Source organism: Apteryx rowi, unplaced genomic scaffold (genome assembly GCF_003343035.1).
Source record: "Apteryx rowi isolate R43461 unplaced genomic scaffold, aptRow1 scaffold_590, whole genome shotgun sequence".
Taxonomy (NCBI): Eukaryota; Metazoa; Chordata; class Aves; order Apterygiformes; family Apterygidae; genus Apteryx; species Apteryx rowi.
Window position 1 is genome coordinate 537,311 of NW_020450861.1, and position 20,627 is coordinate 557,937.

Sequence of the window (20,627 nt, forward strand, 5' to 3'; positions counted from 1 at the left end):
ATTGCCTAGTGCAAAAAACAGTGACTCTGAAATACACTTCATGTTAGCAGAGAGATTTGGACATTTAAAATAGTAACCCCTGCTCCCACTACTGGAATCTCAGAACAACATGTTTTCTGTGGGATATTTAATTTTCTGCACTTGTCACATGTTTTTGCTGTGTTGTCTCATAACTTAATATGATAGTCACATGTCCATTCTGCTGTCCTTCCTTTCTCTGCTCATGTCTTATTCAGTAGCTGTTTCATTCATCTTGCACTGAGTCACTGCTCCTCCTGCAAGACTAAAATGATTTAGTGATGTTTCTGTCTTGTCAGCCCAAGGCTGCACTTCATCCCAGTATTTCTTCTCAGTCTGTCATTTGCTTTCTGGCTGGAACATCTTCATCCTTATTTAGCCATATAGTGTACATGGACTCCAGTAAAGCTGTTACGCTTGGAGCTAGAGGAAACTGTTGAAAAGATTGAAGGACCTGTGTGGACAATAACTATTTCTAAAAGTCCTTTTAAAGCATTTCAGAAATTAGTTAAACTTCTAGTTCCCCAATCATTTCCAAAGCTCTAAAGAGATCAGTGAGATGGATCCATTTTGATGTGTTGTCTCACAGAGTAACTAGAAGCAGAAATGTGGACTAGTAGGATAAATGCAGGTCAGTTAAGCTATGAAATTTCAAGTCATAGAACGTTATGGATGCTAGAGGCTTACTTGCACTTAAAAATTGATTGGGCAAGTTAGGAAAAGAAAAAGACATCGAGGGCTATGAAATATAGGGACATCCCGTCTGGGCCAGGAATACTCTGATACTGGACTTCAGGAAAGTGCTCCAGGGAAGTATTGTTATGTGCTTCTTGTACTTTTCTCTGGACAACCTTTGTTGGTCCCTGCCAGAAATGGGAGATTGGGCTAAGTGGGCATTTTGTCTGATCCGTTCCTGGTGCATGCAAAATCTTATTCTGAATAAGCCTGAATCTAAGTTGGGCAGACCAGAGTCAAAGACTAATGTCACAGTTCAGTTCACAGATCTACAATCTACACTATAAATGATTTAAAGCAATGAAACACCAAGTATTTGAAATTCTTTCACAGTGTGAAAAATTTGGCCAGTTCTTGAGTAGCCACATACAGTTGTGCCTATCTGGTTCTGTAGGTCAGAAGGGAGTGGTGGTACATGTCTATGCAACATGGGTGCTGAATGTGGCCACCCTAAAGCCTGTGCATCTATTACAGCCAGTTCGCTCACAGCAGAACATATTGGCAAGCCAAACACTTGCTCTTCACGCAGTGCAAGGTGTGAAGGTGGGCCCGCTGCCCTTCTGTGACAGTGAAATGAGAGTGCTCTCCACGGTTTATGAAGCTGCTCCCAGCCTGTTTCAAAATTAGGCAAATGAATGGTCACTGTTTTTTCTCGCCTGCAACAACAACAGGCCACAGGGGGCCAAAAGTAAATTCAAGGTTATGAGTCATCCCAATTTGCAGTAAATGAATGCTGTTGTCCTCTCCTTCCTGACTACTCATTAAATGAACAATCTTTGTATAGACTGAAGAGTATGAACCAAATACTTAGCCTGTTGTGGTTACGCTAGTGTTAGGGACAAGGCTGATTTACGAGTGTGCTTTGTGGATGGGAAGGTAGAGCCACGTTCTGATACTTTTGCTTATACTGGACATCCCACTCTCATTTCTCAGAGGGGGAAGGAGACAGAGCATGTGAGCAGGGATGACTGCAGGCCTCACAGAAGCCCTGGGCTGGGCTGGGCTCAGCCATTCCTGCTGCGGTGGTGGCTTGCAGCAGCAGCTGTGGGTGCTAGGAACAGGACACCTTGCCCTGGGGTACATTGTGTAGAAGGCTCCTTCAGACAAATGTGGGGAAGCGGGCATGGCCCATGCAGTTTGGAAGGCACTGGGGAAGCGGGCATGGCCCATGCAGTTTGGAAGGCACGTGGCATGGGAACAGGGGGCTGTGTGGGCAGGAGGGGGCTAAGTGCCCCAGGGCAGCCTTACCTCCTCCCAAAGCCATTCCCAGGGGATGTGGCCTGGATGGGCAAGGGTCTTGTCCCAATCTGTGCTGAGAATGCAGGAAGGGATCTGCTTGCCCACATGTAGGTGCCTAAGAGCTGTTTGAGATGCCCCAGGTCACCCTGCCAGGCCTCCAGCTGCTGCCAGTCTCCTGTAGGCCCTGTGTCAGACCTGCCAGCCTTGTGTTGCTTGCTAAGATACCGTGGGAGGTCTCAAACCACACCAGGTGCCTGTATTCAGGTAACTGAATCCAGTGTGTAGATTTTATAAAACCAGAACTGTGCATGATTGTGGGGGATCTTGGGAAACTGCGTAGACAAAGATATTTGCATGAGAAGCGGTAGAGTAGGCATAGCGGAAGATCACGTGGTGTGACACGCAGCCTAGGGGTGGGGACGAAATGCAACTGTATATAAGCTTGAGTGCCGCTCACAATAAACGCCATTTTAGCATCTCTCACACTGAGGTCTGTGCTTTGTGGCCCTGCAGCAGGAAGCTGCAGTGCTCCCCTGGTGGCGCCATGAGACCGAGTGAGAGCGCGGCGACACATGATCACAGGAAAAAGCAGTTCTGAAAAAGGAGCTGCACCAGATGCAAGGCAGCCCCTGCCTGTTTGGATCACTGCTGTCCTGCAGCTGGGCCAAGAGCTCTGGCCCCAGTGGTACTAGCTCTCCTGCCACTCACACTGTTTGTTAACTGTTTGTTCCTGTTTTCATGTACTGCTTAGCAGATACCTGAATCCTGGATTTCAAATCCTGGGTCCACCTTGGAGTCCCAACCAGTCCATATGTGTACATCCTCCATGCTGGCTATGGCTGGAGGAGGCCCATGAACAGCATTCCCAGTATCTCTGAACCCATCCAAGGAAGGATGGAAGGACTGGGAGAAGCAATTCCCCTTGGTGACATGCTGGGAACTAGAAGTGGTAATCAGAAACATTTTGTCTTGCTGCCAGTGTGCTTAAAGGGAGGGAAAAAGGAAGATGCTTCCTTGCTGAAGGCCAGATAGATCTTTCTGTACCTTTGTGTTGGCATTAACATTAAGAGATAACCTGGTGTGAGGGACTCAGATATTACTTATTGCACATTCCCCAGATCTAATCAGGAAGAATAGATGGGAATAACATAAGCCTCTGAAGGGAAATATCTATGAAGAGTGGGTGTTTGGGACAGCATGGAAGACATTCTGGTACTCTCATGAAGGAGCTGAGGGCATCTCTCAAGCACAGGACCAAATCTGTTAATGGGAGGTATGGCAAAAGTATGTCACCACTCCCATAAGGCCTGTGGGCCTGCTTTTCCGAGAGTGGCCTGCTACAGCTACAGGATGTGATGGGGATTGGCACTTGACATTTCTCCCAGGCTCCTGGTTCAGATGTGTGCTGTGGCAGAGCACTCTGTTGTCCAGTTTCCCTGAAGCAATTCCATTAAAACTCAGCAATCTTCAGCAGATGCTTTGAGCCCTGGTGGATTTGGCCTGCCTCCTAGCATCCTCCTGAACAAATGATCAAGATGTGGGAGGGAGAAAAAGAAACCTAGGAGAGACTGCACTTCCCTGTATCTGCAGATTCGTCCTGCAAGATTAGCAGAAGTCATAAGCACAAGGGCATGGTTGAGTGACCTCTTGGTTTGCAAATACATGCAGTGTTAAAAAAACGCTTTCTAAAAATAGGACCATTCTGGGAGGTACAAAGAATTGGAGGGATTAGCAAAGCTCTCTTGTAATATCTGATCAAATGTAGTTTGGAAAATCATCATATAGCGACTCTTGGAGCTTATTTGACAAAGCAGATATTTACAGCTCCTGCAACAGATCTAGTGGGGAGCAGCCTGGGAGAAATGTCAGTTCATCTATAGCCCCACTGATTCACTGGGGTTCCTTGAGGAAGCAGAACTCTTCTGCTTATGCACTGGTGTTCTGCCAAAAGAAAATAATAAATCTGTCTATTTTTTCAGAAAAGGGCTGGGAGTACTGTGCTGGAATGGACCAGCTCATGTGTTTCAAAGGTTGCACTAAATGAGTTTCTTCCACAAATTCCTAAGTTCTCTGTAGCACACAATTCTAGTCTCTAATCACTGACCAGCCCAGAAAAATAAACAAGCAAACCCCCAAAAGCAAGCAAGCAATCAAACAAACAAAAAAAACCCAAATTGTCTTAGCTATTCCTTGATTTTGTCTAACCCCCTCCAGACACCTAATGTAAATAGTGCCCTGATTCATGTGTCTGGCTGAGCTGGACTCAGGACAAGACTGCACAGGACCACGAAGCTGTTCGCATCTCCCCAGGTTGGAAGGAGCCAAGCGAATCCCTGATGTCACAGAGATCAACCCAGAAGAGGTTCTAGTACCCTTTGCTGCCCGTTGCTGCAAAATGCTGGAAGCTGGAAATTGTTGGGGTGAGATGAGTAGGTCCTTCTGTGAAATACGCAACAAAGCCTTTTGAAGGGATGTACTGTGAAAACCATCTTAACAACAGTATTTCCTTTAAGCTGATATGAGACTTGGAGCTCTGGGGAAGAGAAACCCTAAGCCACATCACCCCAGTTGGAGCCCCAGGACGTAATTTCAACTCTAAGACGTAGTTGTGAGTGAGTTGTAATTCTGCACGCATACAGGTTTCATACAGGGCACAGGATGTGGGGAACCTGCTCCATCAGTCCATGGGTGGACAGCAGGTACTTCTCAGATCCTGTCCTGTCACTTTGCCTGACTGATGCACCCTAGAGCGAGATGTATGTCTATGCGTCTTTCTAAGTGCAGGGTTGACACCATCATAATTAGAGTGGAGAAGAGGAAAAAGGGTTTTGCGCTGTGGATGCAAAGCAGACATGGATGGTGGTTTCACAGCCTGGCTGAGAAGAAGGTTTCAGATTCATCAGGAACTGGGAACACTTCTATACTATGAAGTATCTGCACAGAAGAGGCAGGCCTCATCGAGGCCAAAAGGGAACCAGAATACTGGCTCTGAGAGTGCAGGAGGTCGTAAGCGAGCTTTTTAACTGAGGAGTGAGGGAAAGCCAACCAGTGCAGGGAACATGCCTCAGGATGGTTGTTTGAAGGATGAAGACACAGACAGTTCTGCAGCCTCTAGGGAAACAGAGGATGAAAATAATCAGAGGGGGGAGTGAAAGAAAAGAGGGTTGCTATTCAAAAAGAATGCCAAGAAGAAACCAAATCTGTGCAGTGATTGTCTCAGCATGAGTGTTTGAAGCCTAAGAAACAAGACGGGAGGACAGGAACATTTAGTTCTAAATTATAATGCTGATACAGTAGGCACACTGGAAACCTTGGCCTCTCTGTAAAGAAGCTCAAAGGAACAGCTAGAAGTCCTCACAAGTGGGTGGAGCTGGCTGAAGTGACTGTGCTGGGGGCACAGAGGCAGGGCTACCACACAACCAGGAGGACTTGAAAAATTGCAAGAAGATGCTGGCATAGATAAATGTGTGTGTGGGAAGGTGTTAAAAAGGCATCATTCAAAAAGCTGCAGGTGTGTGTGAATAAAGAGCATAGAAAGGATCATAAACTCCAGCAGATTAAATATAAAAATAGAACTGAGCTGGCCAAAAAGTGGTTAGAGGAGCAGCTAGTTAAAAAAAAAATAAAACTAGCACTAAATCCTCCATCTATCACAGCTGCAGCAAAAATCCAGCCTGAGTATCTGTCAGCCACAGGACTCTAGGCTTGTAAACCTACTGGATGTGCCAGACACACTAGTGAAGCTATAACAAGGGCCAGAACTAGTGGCGTCCTAGATAAATACCTTTTGGGTAAAGTCATCATGGTTTCTGTAAAGGGAGGTCTTGCCTTACAAACCTCTTAGAGTTTTTTTGATGGGGTCAACAAGCATGTGGAGAAGGGTGACTTGGCTGATGCAGTCTACCCGGATTTCCAAAGGCTTTTGACAAAGCCTCTCTGAAAAGGCCTTAAAGAAAATCAACAGCAGTAGGATAAAAAGGAAAGTCTAGCATGGATAGAAATTTGACAAAAAAATTGAAAAAACATAGGAATAAATAAAGGGAGGTCACCAGGGAAGTTTTGCAGGGGTCTGTACTAGGATCTGTGATCTTTAATGAGTTCCTAAATGATCTGGAAAAAGGTGTGAGCAGTGAGGTGATGAGGTTTGCTGACAATACGGCTGGCCAAAGCACTGGTGCTGTTGATGAATACAGATACAAATGCAAAATGAGGTTAACCTGCAAGAGGTGTCATCTTAATCCATGCTTGCTCTTACAGCTCTGGGAAAAAAAGAAGTAATTTGGAGGCTTGATTCAGAAATCACATAAATCAGCCTAGAACCTTGTAATTGTTAGAAGTTGTCTCAGGCCTCATTCAAACTGAAAAGCTTTGGGATAAGGTAACAGGATAGGCAGCAGTGCTGCAGCTCAAAGGGCAGAGTCACTGCCCTGCTGTGTGCCATCGCTGCTGGGAGCAAGGACACTTTCACTTGGAGCATCCACAACTCCGGGAACCGCAGGTCTCCCCGGTCTGGTGCTGTGCGGTGCGTGGTGGTCTGACTCACATGGTGCCATCAGATGGCTGTGGTGCTAGGGCAGGTTTCTTTCTGCATCTCTCAAACACTGCTTATACAGGTACTGCTGCTGGCATCTGTGCTGAACTGTGTTTGTGGCAGGAGCAATTTAGCTGCTGGAACTGCCGTTTTGTCCCCTTGCTGGCTCCCCTGTGCCCTGCCAGTTGTGAAGGGAGAGACCTTGTACCCCAAGGCCCCCATGGTGAGAGAGGCTGTTGAGGATAAAGGAACTTTGAAAGTGTCATGGGTTACCTAATAGAGGTCAGTGTTGGCAGCACCATGGGGTGACTAAAACAACACCATCCTACTTAGCACTGGGCACAAGGGCTGTGCAGACTGTGCTTGTTCCTGAGCGGGTTGTTTCAGATGTGAGATAAGATGCAGGGACAAGCCTGGTGGCAGGGATGCCAAAGTGGGGCAAAGTTTACACATGAAGGCTTTCTGTTAGCAATCCAGTGTTGTAGCCCAGACCTATCTTTTCTCTCGGGATGGGCATCTGCCTCCTTTCTGCTGCTGGCTGCAGCCGACAGCTGAGCCCTGCTCCCAGTCGCAGAGCCGTGCCATCGACTTCCCAGCCCGACTGCATGGGAAGCAGAGGTGTGACCGCAGCATGTTCTTGCTCAGCAGTGTTCTCCTTTGTGAACAGACACATATCTGATCACTTTAATGATGAAGCAAAGTTTATGTTTTGTTTTATTAATTGTTCCTTCTTCTCCTCCCTTTTTAGAGACCAAATGCTGCTGGCTGCAAGAGACATTCATATTTGTTTTTAAAGGATTGCAGATTGTTGTATGGATTTAGTAGGTGAGGTAGTTGTCTAGATGAATGTGTCTTTGTGCTGATGAGGTGCAAGAAGGGAAGAGTCCAGCTTTCTTCTTATTTCCCATGTGGGCTGGTAAGGTGGGCAATTTGGGAAGTGTGGGAAGATAAGGGATCAACTGAGTACAGCTTGTCTAGGAACCAGGATGTGATTTGTGCTGCATGTTACCTGCAAAGAACTTCAGGTGAAGGTGTCTGTCACTAGTGCTTTATACCAGATGTGCTAGAAAGGTGTGCAAAAGACCATTGAGACAGATTAAACATCCTGCAACTGAATTTACACATCCCTGGGAGCAAAGATATTCCCACTGACTTTCCCCAGAGGTCCAATTTTTGGTTTGGTGCCAGTGAACTCCCTTGAACTGAGATGCTGAATTTGACAAAGCTGCTTTAGAGACTGGCTGTGGACTCTGTCTTTAAGAACAAATTGAATTCTTGGCATTTAGATCAGATTTTCATTCAAATCCATGAGTCTAAAATTATTCATGCTGACATCTCTTGGAGTATCCTAAGGCTTTCCTCTAGGTTGGGTATTATTTTATATTTTCAGCACATGAGTGATTGAATGACTGTATAGATCAGATTGCAACATTTTGTAACAACTGTTAGAGCCCTAGCAAAATATTTTAACACCTGAAGCAGCTCCACAGACTTGGAGAAGAGGTGGAACTTGACAGATAAAATGGATATAGCCTCTTATTACTGGTTCTTGCCTGACCACAGTACAGTGAGGGAATTGGATCAGGTCTCAGCTAATATTTTGCTCCATTTTGTGTCTCCTTAGGGGAGTGTCCAAAGACGAGCATCCTTCTTCCTTCAGCTTTAGTACAGACCAAATATTTACCTGAAACACGTTCTCTTCCTTAATCTTTCTATAGGAAAGTCTCCACAGTGTGGGTGGTTAAGAGGAGCCTAGCAAAAAGCGGTCCCTTTCCCTAAAATCTCCTCCTCAGTAGAAATCTTTTCCTCCTTAGCACAGTAGGCTGTAAGAAGAGGCATTGGTAATAGGGCTGCCTACTTCTCACCTCCTTTTATATTTCAGGAAGCATATGGTGGTTGATGCATTTCCTGATGTGTACTTGAAAATCACATCAGTTTGAATCAAGGACCTCAGTTTACCAACATGAAGCTACAGATAACCCACACTTTCCAGCTCATCTACAGAAATCTTCAAGAGAGAGCTCAAAGCACTTAACAGAGGTGCCTGTTAACACTAGTCCACCTTCCTTGCAGGGAAATGAAGGTAGAAAGGAAGATGCTGGCTTGCTCATTACTGTGTGGGCAGAACAAAATGGTGAATCTAGGTGACCTCAATTTCAGATGAGTGTTTGCTCCCTCAGGCTACCCTGTGACCTAGAACAGCTTTTGTAGCAATAATCAGGCCATGATATTAAATTCCCTTGTTCTGGGCCTCTTCAAGATTGGAGGGTGAGACTTTCCCACTTCTAAATGTGTATCATACTTCTGATTCTAGATAGCAGGATGCGAGGAATACTGATCCAGACATCAAAGCCACAACATTCTTTTCTTTATATTTCTTGGAAAAGAAAGGCGTCAGCAGGCATCTTTCTCATGTAAGGCCCCTGAACAGAACTTGTACTTTTTTCCGAATGTGCAGGTGATGGGACAGCTGTTACAGGAATTTCTCATTTGAATGTGTGCCAGCAATACGAAAAGAATATTGCTCATGCAGGTCATTTTTAAAAATCTCTTAGAAACTGTTCATTAGTTCAAATCTACCAGATGAGTCTAGTGGAAAAGGAACAAGAGACACTGATGTAATCAGGGTCCCAAATATGAGCACTTCGACATAACACACTATACACGTGTTCAAAGAGAAGATGGCAAAACAGCATGTTAGAAGTATCCCTCCTCCTCCAGCTCTTCTCTGAAGACCTCTGCCTCTGCAGCTCCACACAGCTCCCCTGTTTTTGCAGGTGCAGTGATGCTAGTAGCTATTTTTGCACTTAGCTTAGGGCAGCACTTCAGCCGCTGGACATCTGTGCCAAACTACTGCTTTCCTTTGCAGACTCCGCATCCCAGCGGCCTCCTGGAAAAGTGCAGGGAGTGTCACCTTCAGTCCCTGCCCTTGGGCAACACAGGAAGGGGGGCCAAATTCTCCTCTCTTCTGGCTTGAGAGGCTGGAAACTCATCACAGCACCGATCTGCTGGGCCAGTGGCTTGTGTTTGAGAGGAGGCAGCCCTTCCCCCTGACTTAGTCGATGTTTTTGCAGAAAGTGGAGGGGTTGCAGGTTGTATTTGGATATGGTGGGTCATTGACTGGGGGAAGAAGGGAAGGGAGAAAGGTCAGAGCTATTGGTTGGTAACAAAGGAACAAAGTTCAGAACAAAGTAACAAAGGACCTTTCTGTGGACACTACAGAAGTGCCCAAATGCAGTGAGTGCTCTTTTGCAAGCACTTCTTCTCAAACTGCAGGTCACAACACTGAAGAAAGTGGGGGTGGGTTGAAAAAACAGCTGTGAAGTGTTTGCATTCATCAGGGAACAGCTTACGACTTAGCTGCTGCTAGCAGTTAAAGGCAGTTATCCTCTCCTTGGCCAGAGCAGGCAGTTATCACCATTGCCTCTGGCCCCTCTATGCTGGAGTAAATGAGCTGGTGGTAGGGGAGGCCAAAGACAGGTGAGCCCCGAAGGGTGTGTGAGAGCAAGGCATTTGAGAACAACTGCCTCAGAGGAACCTGCTGAGGTTCCTCTGTGACAGAGGGTTATAGTTCACAGCAGGATGGGGAGGGAAGGACAGGAGTGCCCAACCTGCAGTTTGAGGGGAGACTTGTACGATGTCACCCATCCCACAACCGTGGGTCAGCATTTTCTCTAGATAGCAGCTAAAAGGTGGAAAAAATTACTCTCCCGGCTCTTTAGGGTTTTTATGACTCTGCTGAAGGGGATGGAAATGCTATTATCTAGAATGACAATTCTGCAACTGAAGCTGGCTGCTGCTAGCCCATATCATCTTGAGGTGTTTCACCATGACAGGCAGTGAAATGGAGGTGTTTCCATTGCCTTCCCATCACTCCCACATTGTTGTCTCCGTCGCAGGGTCTGTGCTGGTGGGGCTGGCAGCAGAGTTGGGGACTGGGGGGAAGGAGGATGACTGGGAGTCAGCAGCAGGTCTGGAATGGTGCAGGGAGGGGATGCATGCAGAGGGACAGTGGGTTGGTGCTGGACAAGTGAGACACTAGAAGGGGTGCTCGGGCGGATGGGGAAGGTACGTTACGGAGATGAAACACTGCACTACATAAGATGTGGGTTATTAGCATGTTCTTCAAAGAAATTTGATGACAGAAGAGTTGGGAATCACTAAACTGAGGTGCAGGAACTGTTGCTCTCACCTGTCTTGATCCTAAAACTGGTGACTACATCCAATGTCAATGGTAAGTGCAAGTAGCTGTGGGGTCCTGTTATAACTAAAGTCTATTTCTCTGTCTACTAGGACTGAAATCAAACATTTGACCAGAAATGTGACCATTGTTTAGTGCCCTCTGTTTCCACAGTTTTCATGGTGACTTGTCTATATGGAAACATGATGGCAAAACATACTCTGGTGTGAATTTAAAACATGACAGCTCTTCTGCAGTAAGGGTACATAAGTACATTTTTTCCACACTTGAATAAATCTAGATGTTTATTTTAACCAAGTTCCAAAGAGAACTAAACTGAGTTTCACAAGAGGCCCCTCAATGGTGAATAAGGTTATTCACCTGATGCTAGTACACTACTTCCCTGTAACTATCCTGGAGTGTTTTCCCATTAAAATAAGGCCTATATCTGGAATTTGGTGTCTTCATTTTACCCTTTTCTTTCCTCATACAATTTACTACTGTATTACTTCTATTTTTTTTCTTTTATTTTTAACTTAAGGCACATAAAAACAGACTTTTAATGAGATGTTTGTTACTTCTTTACTCTCTTTATAGTAACTTGACACCTCAGACCAGATTTAAATGCTTCTAACACTGTAAGAGTAAGAAAAGATTCATTAGCACCTTGTGACATTTTGAGCTTAAAATCTCCCTATTGGCACAATGTCTTTTATGATTTGTATTTTTTGTTTTTCGCCTCCTGTACTTGCCATAATTATGTTTTCTATTAGCATGTATACTAAAGTCTCTCTTCTTTTGCATCAGCAGCAATGGGGTGAAATTGCAAATATATGTTCTACCCGCATACAAAAGTGTCATGCATGCTAAGAAACAAAATGGAAGTTTGTGCTTCAGATCAGAAGTGCCACAGAAATTCTTTTTGCAGAATCCTCCTCTTTGCCATGCTCCTTTTATCTTAAAAGACAGATGAGCTGCTAAAGTAAGATTAGTTCTCTATTCCATACCCCTCTTAATGGTGTGTGTGTGAGGAAGGAGCTGATTTGTGACAAATCAGAAGTTAAAATCAATGGACAAACTCATTGCATACTGACTTTTTTTTTTTCCTATAAAATTAAATGAATCATCTCTGAACTGTTTTTCTTCTGACAGGAAATGGTGAGTGTTAACATGTATGGCGGGGCCTCAACAAGAGGAGGGTGGAAAATCTGAACCAGGCAAAAATAGGAGGATCCAAATAACTGCATTTTAAAAAAATGTTGACAGGTGACTCTCAGTTCTTCCATCTCTAAAATGGGGGTGGTCTTTACTTGTTTTGGAAAGGAGTGGTAATGTGAAATAAATAAATGCAATGCTCTTAAATACTAATGGCCTGGGGTAAAGTCATAGGGAAGGGGAGGAAAAGGAGCAAACAATTAATGCACAGTTAAACACTTAACCTCCTTAAAGTGATCTTTGCTAGGACTTGTCATGTCATTGGCAGTGTGCAGTATGCTTTAACCTAGTGCAAGGTTAAGTGTTATAAAAAGGACATGCAAAAAATGGAAAATTACCTTATTCCTACAACAATGACCTATTGTCTTACAGGCATTAAGTCTGGTTTGAATTCCTGCATATTTTTTAAATGAAAAGTCATATGTTATTGGTCATAACAACCTATATTTTTCATGATGGCTGGGAAGTGAAGTAAAGAGGCTTTCTGATCTGGGTCTGCAGTTTGAGCTGGCTCAGGCTGGCAGTATTGGCAACAATGTTCTGTGTGATTTGGCAGAAGTTCATTGTTGCTATTCCAGATGTCTCTGTCCACATCGACAGAGCATCCAGAGATGGACAGCACTGAGTACCACTGAGGTCCTGCTACCTTTTGATGGTCACCTCCTCTAGTGTGAGGCAGCAAAGCTTGTTGTAATTGTGATTACAAACATATAAAAGGGAGAGAGAATCTCTCTTAGCAACTATCCTCCATGTCTACTACTATTTTGTGTCTGCATTGCAGGGAAATGTGTACTACTTCTGTGTATCCTAATTAGGCTTGATCATGACTAGAGTAGTAACCTCTAGTGCATAACTTCAGGCTTACTGAGTTGCTAATCACACAGTAAGGTATAACTGTAAGGGGAAGGGAGGAAGAGACTGCTGTCCTTGTGTATGCACTACTAAATGAGACGACACTATATTCAGTTCTCCTTGTACGCCTTGATTTTTCTCTGGTGCTTATGCACCCTCCCCCTAATAACACTTGACTGCCTACTTGTGAGGTGGTTGTGAGAACATACTGTCTCATTAACAATAGGGGAAAGGAATAATGGAGTAAATACATAAGTGGGAAAAAAAACAGAAATAAGATGAATTTATTATAATTACAAAAAAAGCTTCAAGTTGCGAAATGGCTATTTAAAACCTGATCGAGATCAGTAATCTCCAAAGTGCAGTAGCAAAAGACTAAAACAATGAGCTTCGGTGTTGCTTAGGCATATATTGAGAGGTTTTTCCCATGGAGAGGTTTGGTGTTGCAGTGCTATATATGATTTAGACATACAAATGTATTCTGTCTGACTATGTGTGTGAAAGATATTTAATGCTTAGGTGTTACAATCTTGAGAGTATCAAATTACACATTGGGGAAGATGTGCTATTGTGCTGTATTATCACTTTCAAAATAAGACTTTCAGAGAATGGGGAAAATAGTTCTTTTGTGGGAAATAGTTATTCTGTGGGGTAGAAAGGCTTCTGTCCCAAACCCTGTCATTAGCACCAGCAATGTGAAAAGAGTTATTGGGGGTAACAAGATTCAGCTTACAAATTCTGTTTCAAGTTTAGTATTTATAGGACACTCTAAAGGTTTTACCACACCCGGCTGGGGTGGAGCAGACATATAGTCACCTCCCTGATTTCAGGAGACTTTAGGAAACGTGTTAATACTACCACTATTAAATTCTCTATGCCACCTATTACTATGTGAAGTAAAAACAGTCTTGCAATCAAGTTCTCTCACCTTTATAAAATTCCTAGTGAATATTGCTCTATAAGCCATCCTGCTTCCTGTGTTGTTTGGCTACCCAGATCTAGATATGTTCAATTTGCCATCTTAATTGGCTTCCTTGCCTGAGAAATAGCTCCTCACCTGGAGGACTTCAATGATGAGGAAGAGTGAGAAAGAAAACAGAAGTGTGAGAGAAGAATATTTTCCCTAAGTCCTTTATACCCTAAGAATAGAAGAAAAGGTTAAACCACATATGCAATGTTTGTAATCATGGAGTATTTTGAATTAACTGAAGATGAAGGGTCACCCAAATCCTCAAGAGGTTCATTTGTCCTCCTGGTAGTGAAATGAGAGCAGAATGAGGTGATTTTTTTTCCACGCAGAGATCTTGTGTTTTGTGAAGTTGACTGTCTGGTCAGCATTATATGTAAACTGTACAAGTACAGTTTGTATACATTAGATACAAATGCAGAAATATGATGGTACTAAACAGGCCCTTTGCTATTAATGGACAAACTTCAAGTTAAATGAATTAGGAACTCCATTCAGGTACACAAAAATAAATACAAAGTTTTAGCTGATAAGGAGATGTGTGTTAATAGTGTACTCATGACAGTTTGGATAAACAGTTTTTGACTACTTACTACTTAGTGCTGTAGACAAGCTTTTACGTACAGAAGCTGCTGTGATTTGATCTGTAACCTGGCAAATGAGCACTAAGCAAAAATCATGATTTTCTTCCTAGTTTTGCATCAAAATATGAATATAATGGTGTTTTCAGATTTCCTACAGACTTTCCTGCATTTTTTTCATGTTAATGAATCATTTCTACAGATTTTACAGAATTAGCATTATGTACGTATGTATGTGGTTTATTCCTGCATGAAGAGATTTACATGAAGCTCAGTGATCTGACACTAATCTTTTTCATATGTGGTCATGGTGTCTCTGGTCATGACATAAACATTTTAAAAAGTTGCTATTTTAACAATAGCAAAAAGCTGCACAGAAAGTAGTTCATTCTAATACAAATAAAGTATATGGTACCTACCATTTCACACTGACCCTCTGGGAACTTTAGCCTTGGAACTATGGAAAATTTCACTAATTCACTATTTCGCAGTAGACAGAGGTACAAACCTCAGCAAGAAAAGCTGAGGCACAGTTTGTGGGAGTTTGTGCTACCTCAATCTCTTTGAAATCAATTTATTTTAAACAGTTAGTTTCTAAATGCTCGCTTTCTTCTCAGATGTGAAGAAGACCCTCTGAAGATTAACACTAAGTTCCCTAATTGACATAAACATTAAAGGAGAAATTGTAATTTACAAAGAAAAACAAAACTTTTGCTCTCTCAGGGTCTGTTTTGTTCCAGGACATAGAGTTTATTGTCTCCACTCTAACCAAACGCAACTGCTTTTGAGATGAGACACCGCTGGGCGAAAATAGGTCCTTTCATGGTCTCTCAGATGAAGAAAATAAGCGATTTCGTGGCAAATATAATACTAAAAAAACATTTTTTAATCTCCGAAGAAACACAAGCTGAGTGGTGGAGAGCGCCCGGGCGCCGGCGGCGGGCAGGGCTCGGCAGTGAACCAATCAGCGCGCGCCTCGCCTCTATAAATAGGGGCCGCCACCACTGCTCAGTGCTCATTGCGCCTGGTGCATTGCAATGTCTGAGACCGCGCCGGCTGCAGCGCCCGCTGCCCCTTTGGCCCCGGCGGCCAAAGTCACTGCTCAGAAGCCGAAGAAGGTGGCGGGCGGCTCCAAAGCCCGCAAGCTCTCGGGCCCCAGCGTCACCGAGCTGATCACCAAGGCCGTGTCCGCCTCCAAGGAGCGCAAGGGGCTCTCGTTGGCCGCGCTCAAGAAGGCGCTGGCTGCTGGTGGCTATGATGTGGAGAAGAACAACAGCCGCATCAAATTGGGACTAAAGAGCCTCGTCAGCAAGGGCACCCTGGTGCAGACCAAGGGCACCGGCGCCTCTGGCTCTTTTCGGCTTAACAAAAAGCCTGGCGAAACAAAAGAAAAAGCACCAAAGAAGCGGGCAGTGGCAGCCAAGCCCAAGAAGCCCGTGGTTAAGAAGCCTGCGAGCACTGCCAAGAAGCCCAAAAAGGCAGCAGCGGTGGTAAAGAAGAGCCCCAAGAAAGCGAAGAAGCTGGCGGCTGCTGCTGCCAAGAAAGCAACCAAGAGCCCCAAGAAGGCTGCCAAGGCTGCAAAGCCCAAGAAGGCAGCGAAGAGCCCGGCCAAGGCGAAAGCGGTGAAGCTGAAGCCCGCCAAGTCGAAGGCGACCAAGCCCAAAGCAGCCAAGGCGAAGAAGGCGGTGCCCAAGAAGAAGTAAGTCCCCTGTGGAAGAAAACTCCTGGTCCGTTTCTGAAAACAACGGCTCTTTTAAGAGCCACTCAAGCTTTTCCAAAAGGAGCTGAAATGCTGTGATTGCTCAGGATTCTTTACTGGGAACCGGAAAGGGGGACAGGAGGGAAAGTCGAGGATTTTACATTGTAGCTAAGAGGCAAAAAGAGATGGTTAAGAAAACTTTCAGCACTACAGTTAGCCTGTTTTTGCAGAGTGGTTGCTTTGAAAAGCCCGCACTGTGCAAGGATTGGCTGTATATACAAAACTGGCAAATTCCTACACAGGAGCTTTATTAGTAATGCACAGCCCCACCTCTTGATGGGGAAGGGGGGAGTAATGCAAGATGCAAGAGAAGTTAAATGAATGGAAAAGGATCAGATTGTTAAGTGTTTAAGTGTTTGATTACCTGGCTCATTTGAAAAGGTGCTATGACTTATGACACTAAATCAATGAATTTGCAGCTCATTTTCTGAATTCTGTTGGTGGCTCTGAAAAGAGCCTTTGGGTTTCTTTAGGGAAGACTTCCCAGGCGTTCTTCTCGGTGCTCACTTGGCTTTAGCCTTGTGGCTRTCGGTCTTCTTGGGCAGCAGCACTGCCTGGATGTTGGGCAGCACGCCGCCCTGCGCGATGGTGACCTTGCCCAGCAGCTTGTTGAGCTCCTCGTCGTTGCGGATGGCCAGCTGCAGGTGGCGCGGGATGATGCGCGTCTTCTTGTTGTCGCGCGCCGCGTTGCCCGCCAGCTCCAGGATCTCGGCCGTCAGGTACTCCAGCACGGCCGCCAGGTACACCGGCGCGCCGGCGCCCACCCGCTCCGCGTAGTTRCCTTTGCGCAGCAGCCGGTGCACGCGGCCCACGGGGAACTGCAGCCCGGCCCGCGACGAGCGCGACTTGGCCTTGGCCCGCGCCTTCCCGCCTTGCTTCCCGCGGCCAGACATTCCAACTTCACTGTAGCAGGAGGTTCACAGAAAACGATGAAACTATTTATGCATCTCTGCCCGTATATATGCGGTTCGGGCAGACAAGCGGTGTCTTCTCTGATAGGCTGAGAAGGCGGTCTTGGCGAGGCAGCCAATGAGAAGGCGGATCGAACTATAACCAATAGAAAAGCTTAATGCGTAGTGGCGACACTACCTAAAACTTTCGACCATTGACAATGCGAGAAAAAAGAGCTGCTACTTTGCATAACCTGACTATAAAAAGGTCCCCATGAAGCCTTAGCTTTACTTCGTGAGTGTTAAGTGATAGCGTGGTATAATCCTAACGTTTGTTGGCAATGCCGGAGCCAGCGAAGTCGGCACCCGCGCCCAAGAAGGGCTCCAAGAAGGCGGTGACCAAGACGCAGAAGAAGGGCGACAAGAAACGGCGCAAGAGCCGCAAGGAGAGCTACTCGATCTATGTGTACAAGGTGTTGAAGCAGGTGCACCCGGACACGGGCATCTCATCCAAGGCCATGGGCATCATGAACTCYTTCGTCAACGACATCTTCGAGCGCATCGCCGGCGAGGCGTCGCGCCTGGCACACTACAACAAGCGCTCCACCATCACGTCGCGGGAGATCCAAACCGCCGTGCGGCTGCTGCTGCCCGGTGAGCTGGCCAAGCACGCTGTCTCTGAGGGTACCAAGGCTGTCACCAAGTACACCAGCTCTAAGTAAGCTGCTTCTGTGCTCGGCGCCAGACCCTCTCAACCCAAAGGCTCTTTTAAGAGCCACCCACCCTCTCAGTAAAAGAGCTAATCACAGTGGTGATTGTTTTTCTAAGTACTTCAAAGCAAAAAAAAAAAAAAAAAAAAGGCTGTAGGAGCACTCCTGTTTCAAGTATTGAGGCGTGCCAGGTTATACTGAACAGTAAGATGCATACTGTGAGAGAAACTATTTATGACCTTAGTTCACAGTAATGGTTTGCAACGTCTACCTACATTTAAGAGGAGACTTGGGGTGGGGGGGAGAGAGGTTCTCGCTCTTTGGTACACACAGGGCTTCTATGCTGTCATGCTGCTGCCTCTTGCCTAAACCTGAAGCGCAGCTTGTTTGCCGAAGGGAACATCCGAGCGTTTCATTATGAAAGAAGGGGAAAATGTTATTGCGGGAGCCCAGGCTTTTTTTGATAACTCCCGACTGTTCGGGTTAAAACCCAGGGCAATGCGCGTGTTCTCGTAAACGTCTGACAAAGCGCGTCCCGAGAAGGAGGTGCCTTCTCCCTCCCGAGAAGGTCTGTGGGCGAGGAGTGAGAGTCGTGAACGTCTACGGCAAGAAGGATTCGGGACGACCGTGCGCATTTGCACAACAAAGAATTGCACAGTGCACCCCCAGCCCCGAGCGCGGGCTACCCCACGGGCCCTTCCCCGACCCTTCCGCCCCCGCGTTCGCCCCCCCCCCCCAGCACCTCCCACCGGCGCTGGAAATGCCGCAGGGAAACCGCCCGGGGCTCAGGGGCGGCGGGGGACCACGGCGCCTGGGAGCTCCGCGGCTGGAGCTGCGCGGCGCGGCGCGGTCCGACCTGAGTGAGGACTGCGCCGAGCTCGCTTGCGGGAGGGCGAGCAGGCCCGCGCGCCGCAGGGAGGCGGCGGTGATTGGTCGCCGTGGCGCTCAGCAGCTCGCGGCTCGGAGCGCGTCTCCGACTCCGCCGCGCGCGTTCCTCTGAGCACAGCAGGGCGCAAACCCGGGGCGGCGGGGCGGAGAGCCTTGGCGATAGGCGACGGGCCGGCTGCGAACAACGCCTCCAGCGTCCCTGCTACCCCCCGAACCGAAGGCGATTATTGAGGGGGAGGAAACACCGAACGCTCGGCAGAGACAGAGACAGAGGCTGCCGAGTGAAGGAGCTTTCGCTAGCAGCCCCGAGGTGGAGGAGGGAGTGGGGGGGAGGGGAGAGAGACGGCGGGACAGAGACGCCAGCAGCGGGACCCTGCTACACCGGTCGGCTACGGCCTTCCTCGCCCCCCCAAGACGCCCCCGCCGCCTCGCTCTGCTGTTCGTGGGGGTGGTTCACACACACTTACTTACTCAGCGAAGGAGCGGGCACTGAGGGGCTCTGGAGACAGGGAAGGCCCCGCCCCGGATGGGGGGGGTGGGAGGCTTCGGGGAACCAAGGGGGCGTGGCGTGGCGGACGGCTTTCCCGCCGGCGGGGCGCGAGCTTTTCAAATGTTGGCCTCGGCCAATGGCAGCCGGCCTTGCGCGGACGTCCAATCGGTGAGGGGCGCTTCGGCTATAAATACTGCCGCCTCGGCGCCGCTATTACGGCTCGGTCTTTTCAGCTGAAGGGAGGCGGGCAGAGCACTTGGTTATTACGGGGCGATGGCGCGGACGAAGCAGACAGCGCGGAAGTCGACGGGCGGGAAGGCGCCGCGCAAGCAGCTGGCCACCAAGGCGGCCCGCAAGAGCGCGCCGGCCACGGGCGGCGTGAAGAAGCCGCACCGCTACCGGCCCGGCACGGTGGCGCTGCGCGAGATCCGGCGCTACCAGAAGTCGACAGAGCTGCTGATCCGCAAGCTGCCCTTCCAGCGCCTGGTGCGCGAGATCGCGCAGGACTTCAAGACGGACCTGCGCTTCCAGAGCTCGGCCGTCATGGCGCTGCAGGAGGCGAGCGAAGCCTACCTGGTGGGGCTCTTCGAGGACACCAACCTGTGCGCCATCCACGCCAAGCGCGTCACCATCATGCCCAAGGACATCCAGCTCGCCCGCCGCATCCGCGGTGAGCGCGCCTGAGGCTCCTGCCACTGCCCATCTGGTGCTGGCAGAGACCTAGGCAGCCCACATAGACCCAAAGGCTCTTTTAAGAGCCACTCCATACCCAGTAAAAGGAGCTGTTGACACTGTCTTTAACAATCACTGTGATTGCTAATTAAAAATGGTCATTGCAAATTTAAATCTGCTTTTCCCCCCTATTTTGCAATGCTTATGCAGGGTTATGTTGAATCTTTGTTCAAAACTCTCAAAAGTGCTTACTGCAGCAATTGTAGGTACTGTGCTTATATCCAGGGAAGTAGCTGTACTGAAAGGGATCGTTTTTCCATTATGGACAAAAAAGATTCATACCCCCTTCCAATCCTTGTGAGTTTCACTATCCTTGTTTCAAGTCCCCTATAACAAACTTTAATAGACTTCATATAGACAACTAAAATGTTTTGTTTGCATGCATTTTGCTAAAATACATGAGTATTACAGCTCTTTTATAGCAGTCGCTGTTAAAAGGGCAGGCATGGATTATGCATGTTATCTAATATTTACAAGCTCTCCTGAACATCCTTTTTTTATTAGCTAATTTATGGTATCTGAATGCACTTTATCTGAAACAAAGATTCAACATAACCCTGCATAAGCATTGCAAAATAGGGGGGAAAAGCAGATTTAAATTTGCAATGACCATTTTTAATTAGCAATCACAGTGATTGTTAAAGACAGTGTCAACAGCTCCTTTTACTGGGTATGGAGTGGCTCTTAAAAGAGCCTTTGGGTCTATGTGGGCTGCCTAGGTCTCTGCCAGCACCAGATGGGCAGTGGCAGGAGCCTCAGGCGCGCTCACCGCGGATGCGGCGGGCGAGCTGGATGTCCTTGGGCATGATGGTGACGCGCTTGGCGTGGATGGCGCACAGG

The 20,627-nt window shown here is 47.0% G+C and overlaps 4 protein-coding genes across 4 annotated transcripts; 3 read left to right on the plus strand and 1 right to left on the minus strand.

The window, feature by feature from the left end:
* The first annotated feature begins 14,710 nt into the window (after positions 1-14,710).
* LOC112974135 (histone H1.01-like) lies at positions 14,711-16,577 on the plus strand. Its single transcript, XM_026082758.1, has 2 exons — positions 14,711-16,019; positions 16,517-16,577. Exons 1-2 carry the CDS (start codon positions 15,356-15,358, stop codon positions 16,525-16,527), a joined length of 675 nt encoding a protein of 224 aa, XP_025938543.1. The 5' UTR covers positions 14,711-15,355; the 3' UTR covers positions 16,528-16,577.
* LOC112974137 (histone H2A-IV) lies at positions 16,566-16,995 on the minus strand. The gene has a single exon (XM_026082762.1). The coding sequence runs from the start codon at positions 16,968-16,970 to the stop codon at positions 16,581-16,583; it is 390 nt and encodes a 129-aa protein (XP_025938547.1). The 5' UTR covers positions 16,971-16,995; the 3' UTR covers positions 16,566-16,580.
* A 294-nt stretch (positions 16,996-17,289) lies between these two features.
* LOC112974138 (histone H2B 5) lies at positions 17,290-17,775 on the plus strand. Its single transcript, XM_026082763.1, has one exon. It carries the CDS (start codon positions 17,309-17,311, stop codon positions 17,687-17,689), a length of 381 nt encoding a protein of 126 aa, XP_025938548.1. The 5' UTR covers positions 17,290-17,308; the 3' UTR covers positions 17,690-17,775.
* A 1,263-nt stretch (positions 17,776-19,038) lies between these two features.
* Positions 19,039-20,616, plus strand: LOC112974136 (histone H3). Its single transcript, XM_026082759.1, has one exon. The coding sequence runs from the start codon at positions 19,329-19,331 to the stop codon at positions 19,737-19,739; it is 411 nt and encodes a 136-aa protein (XP_025938544.1). The 5' UTR covers positions 19,039-19,328; the 3' UTR covers positions 19,740-20,616.
* The last annotated feature ends 11 nt before the right edge of the window (positions 20,617-20,627 follow it).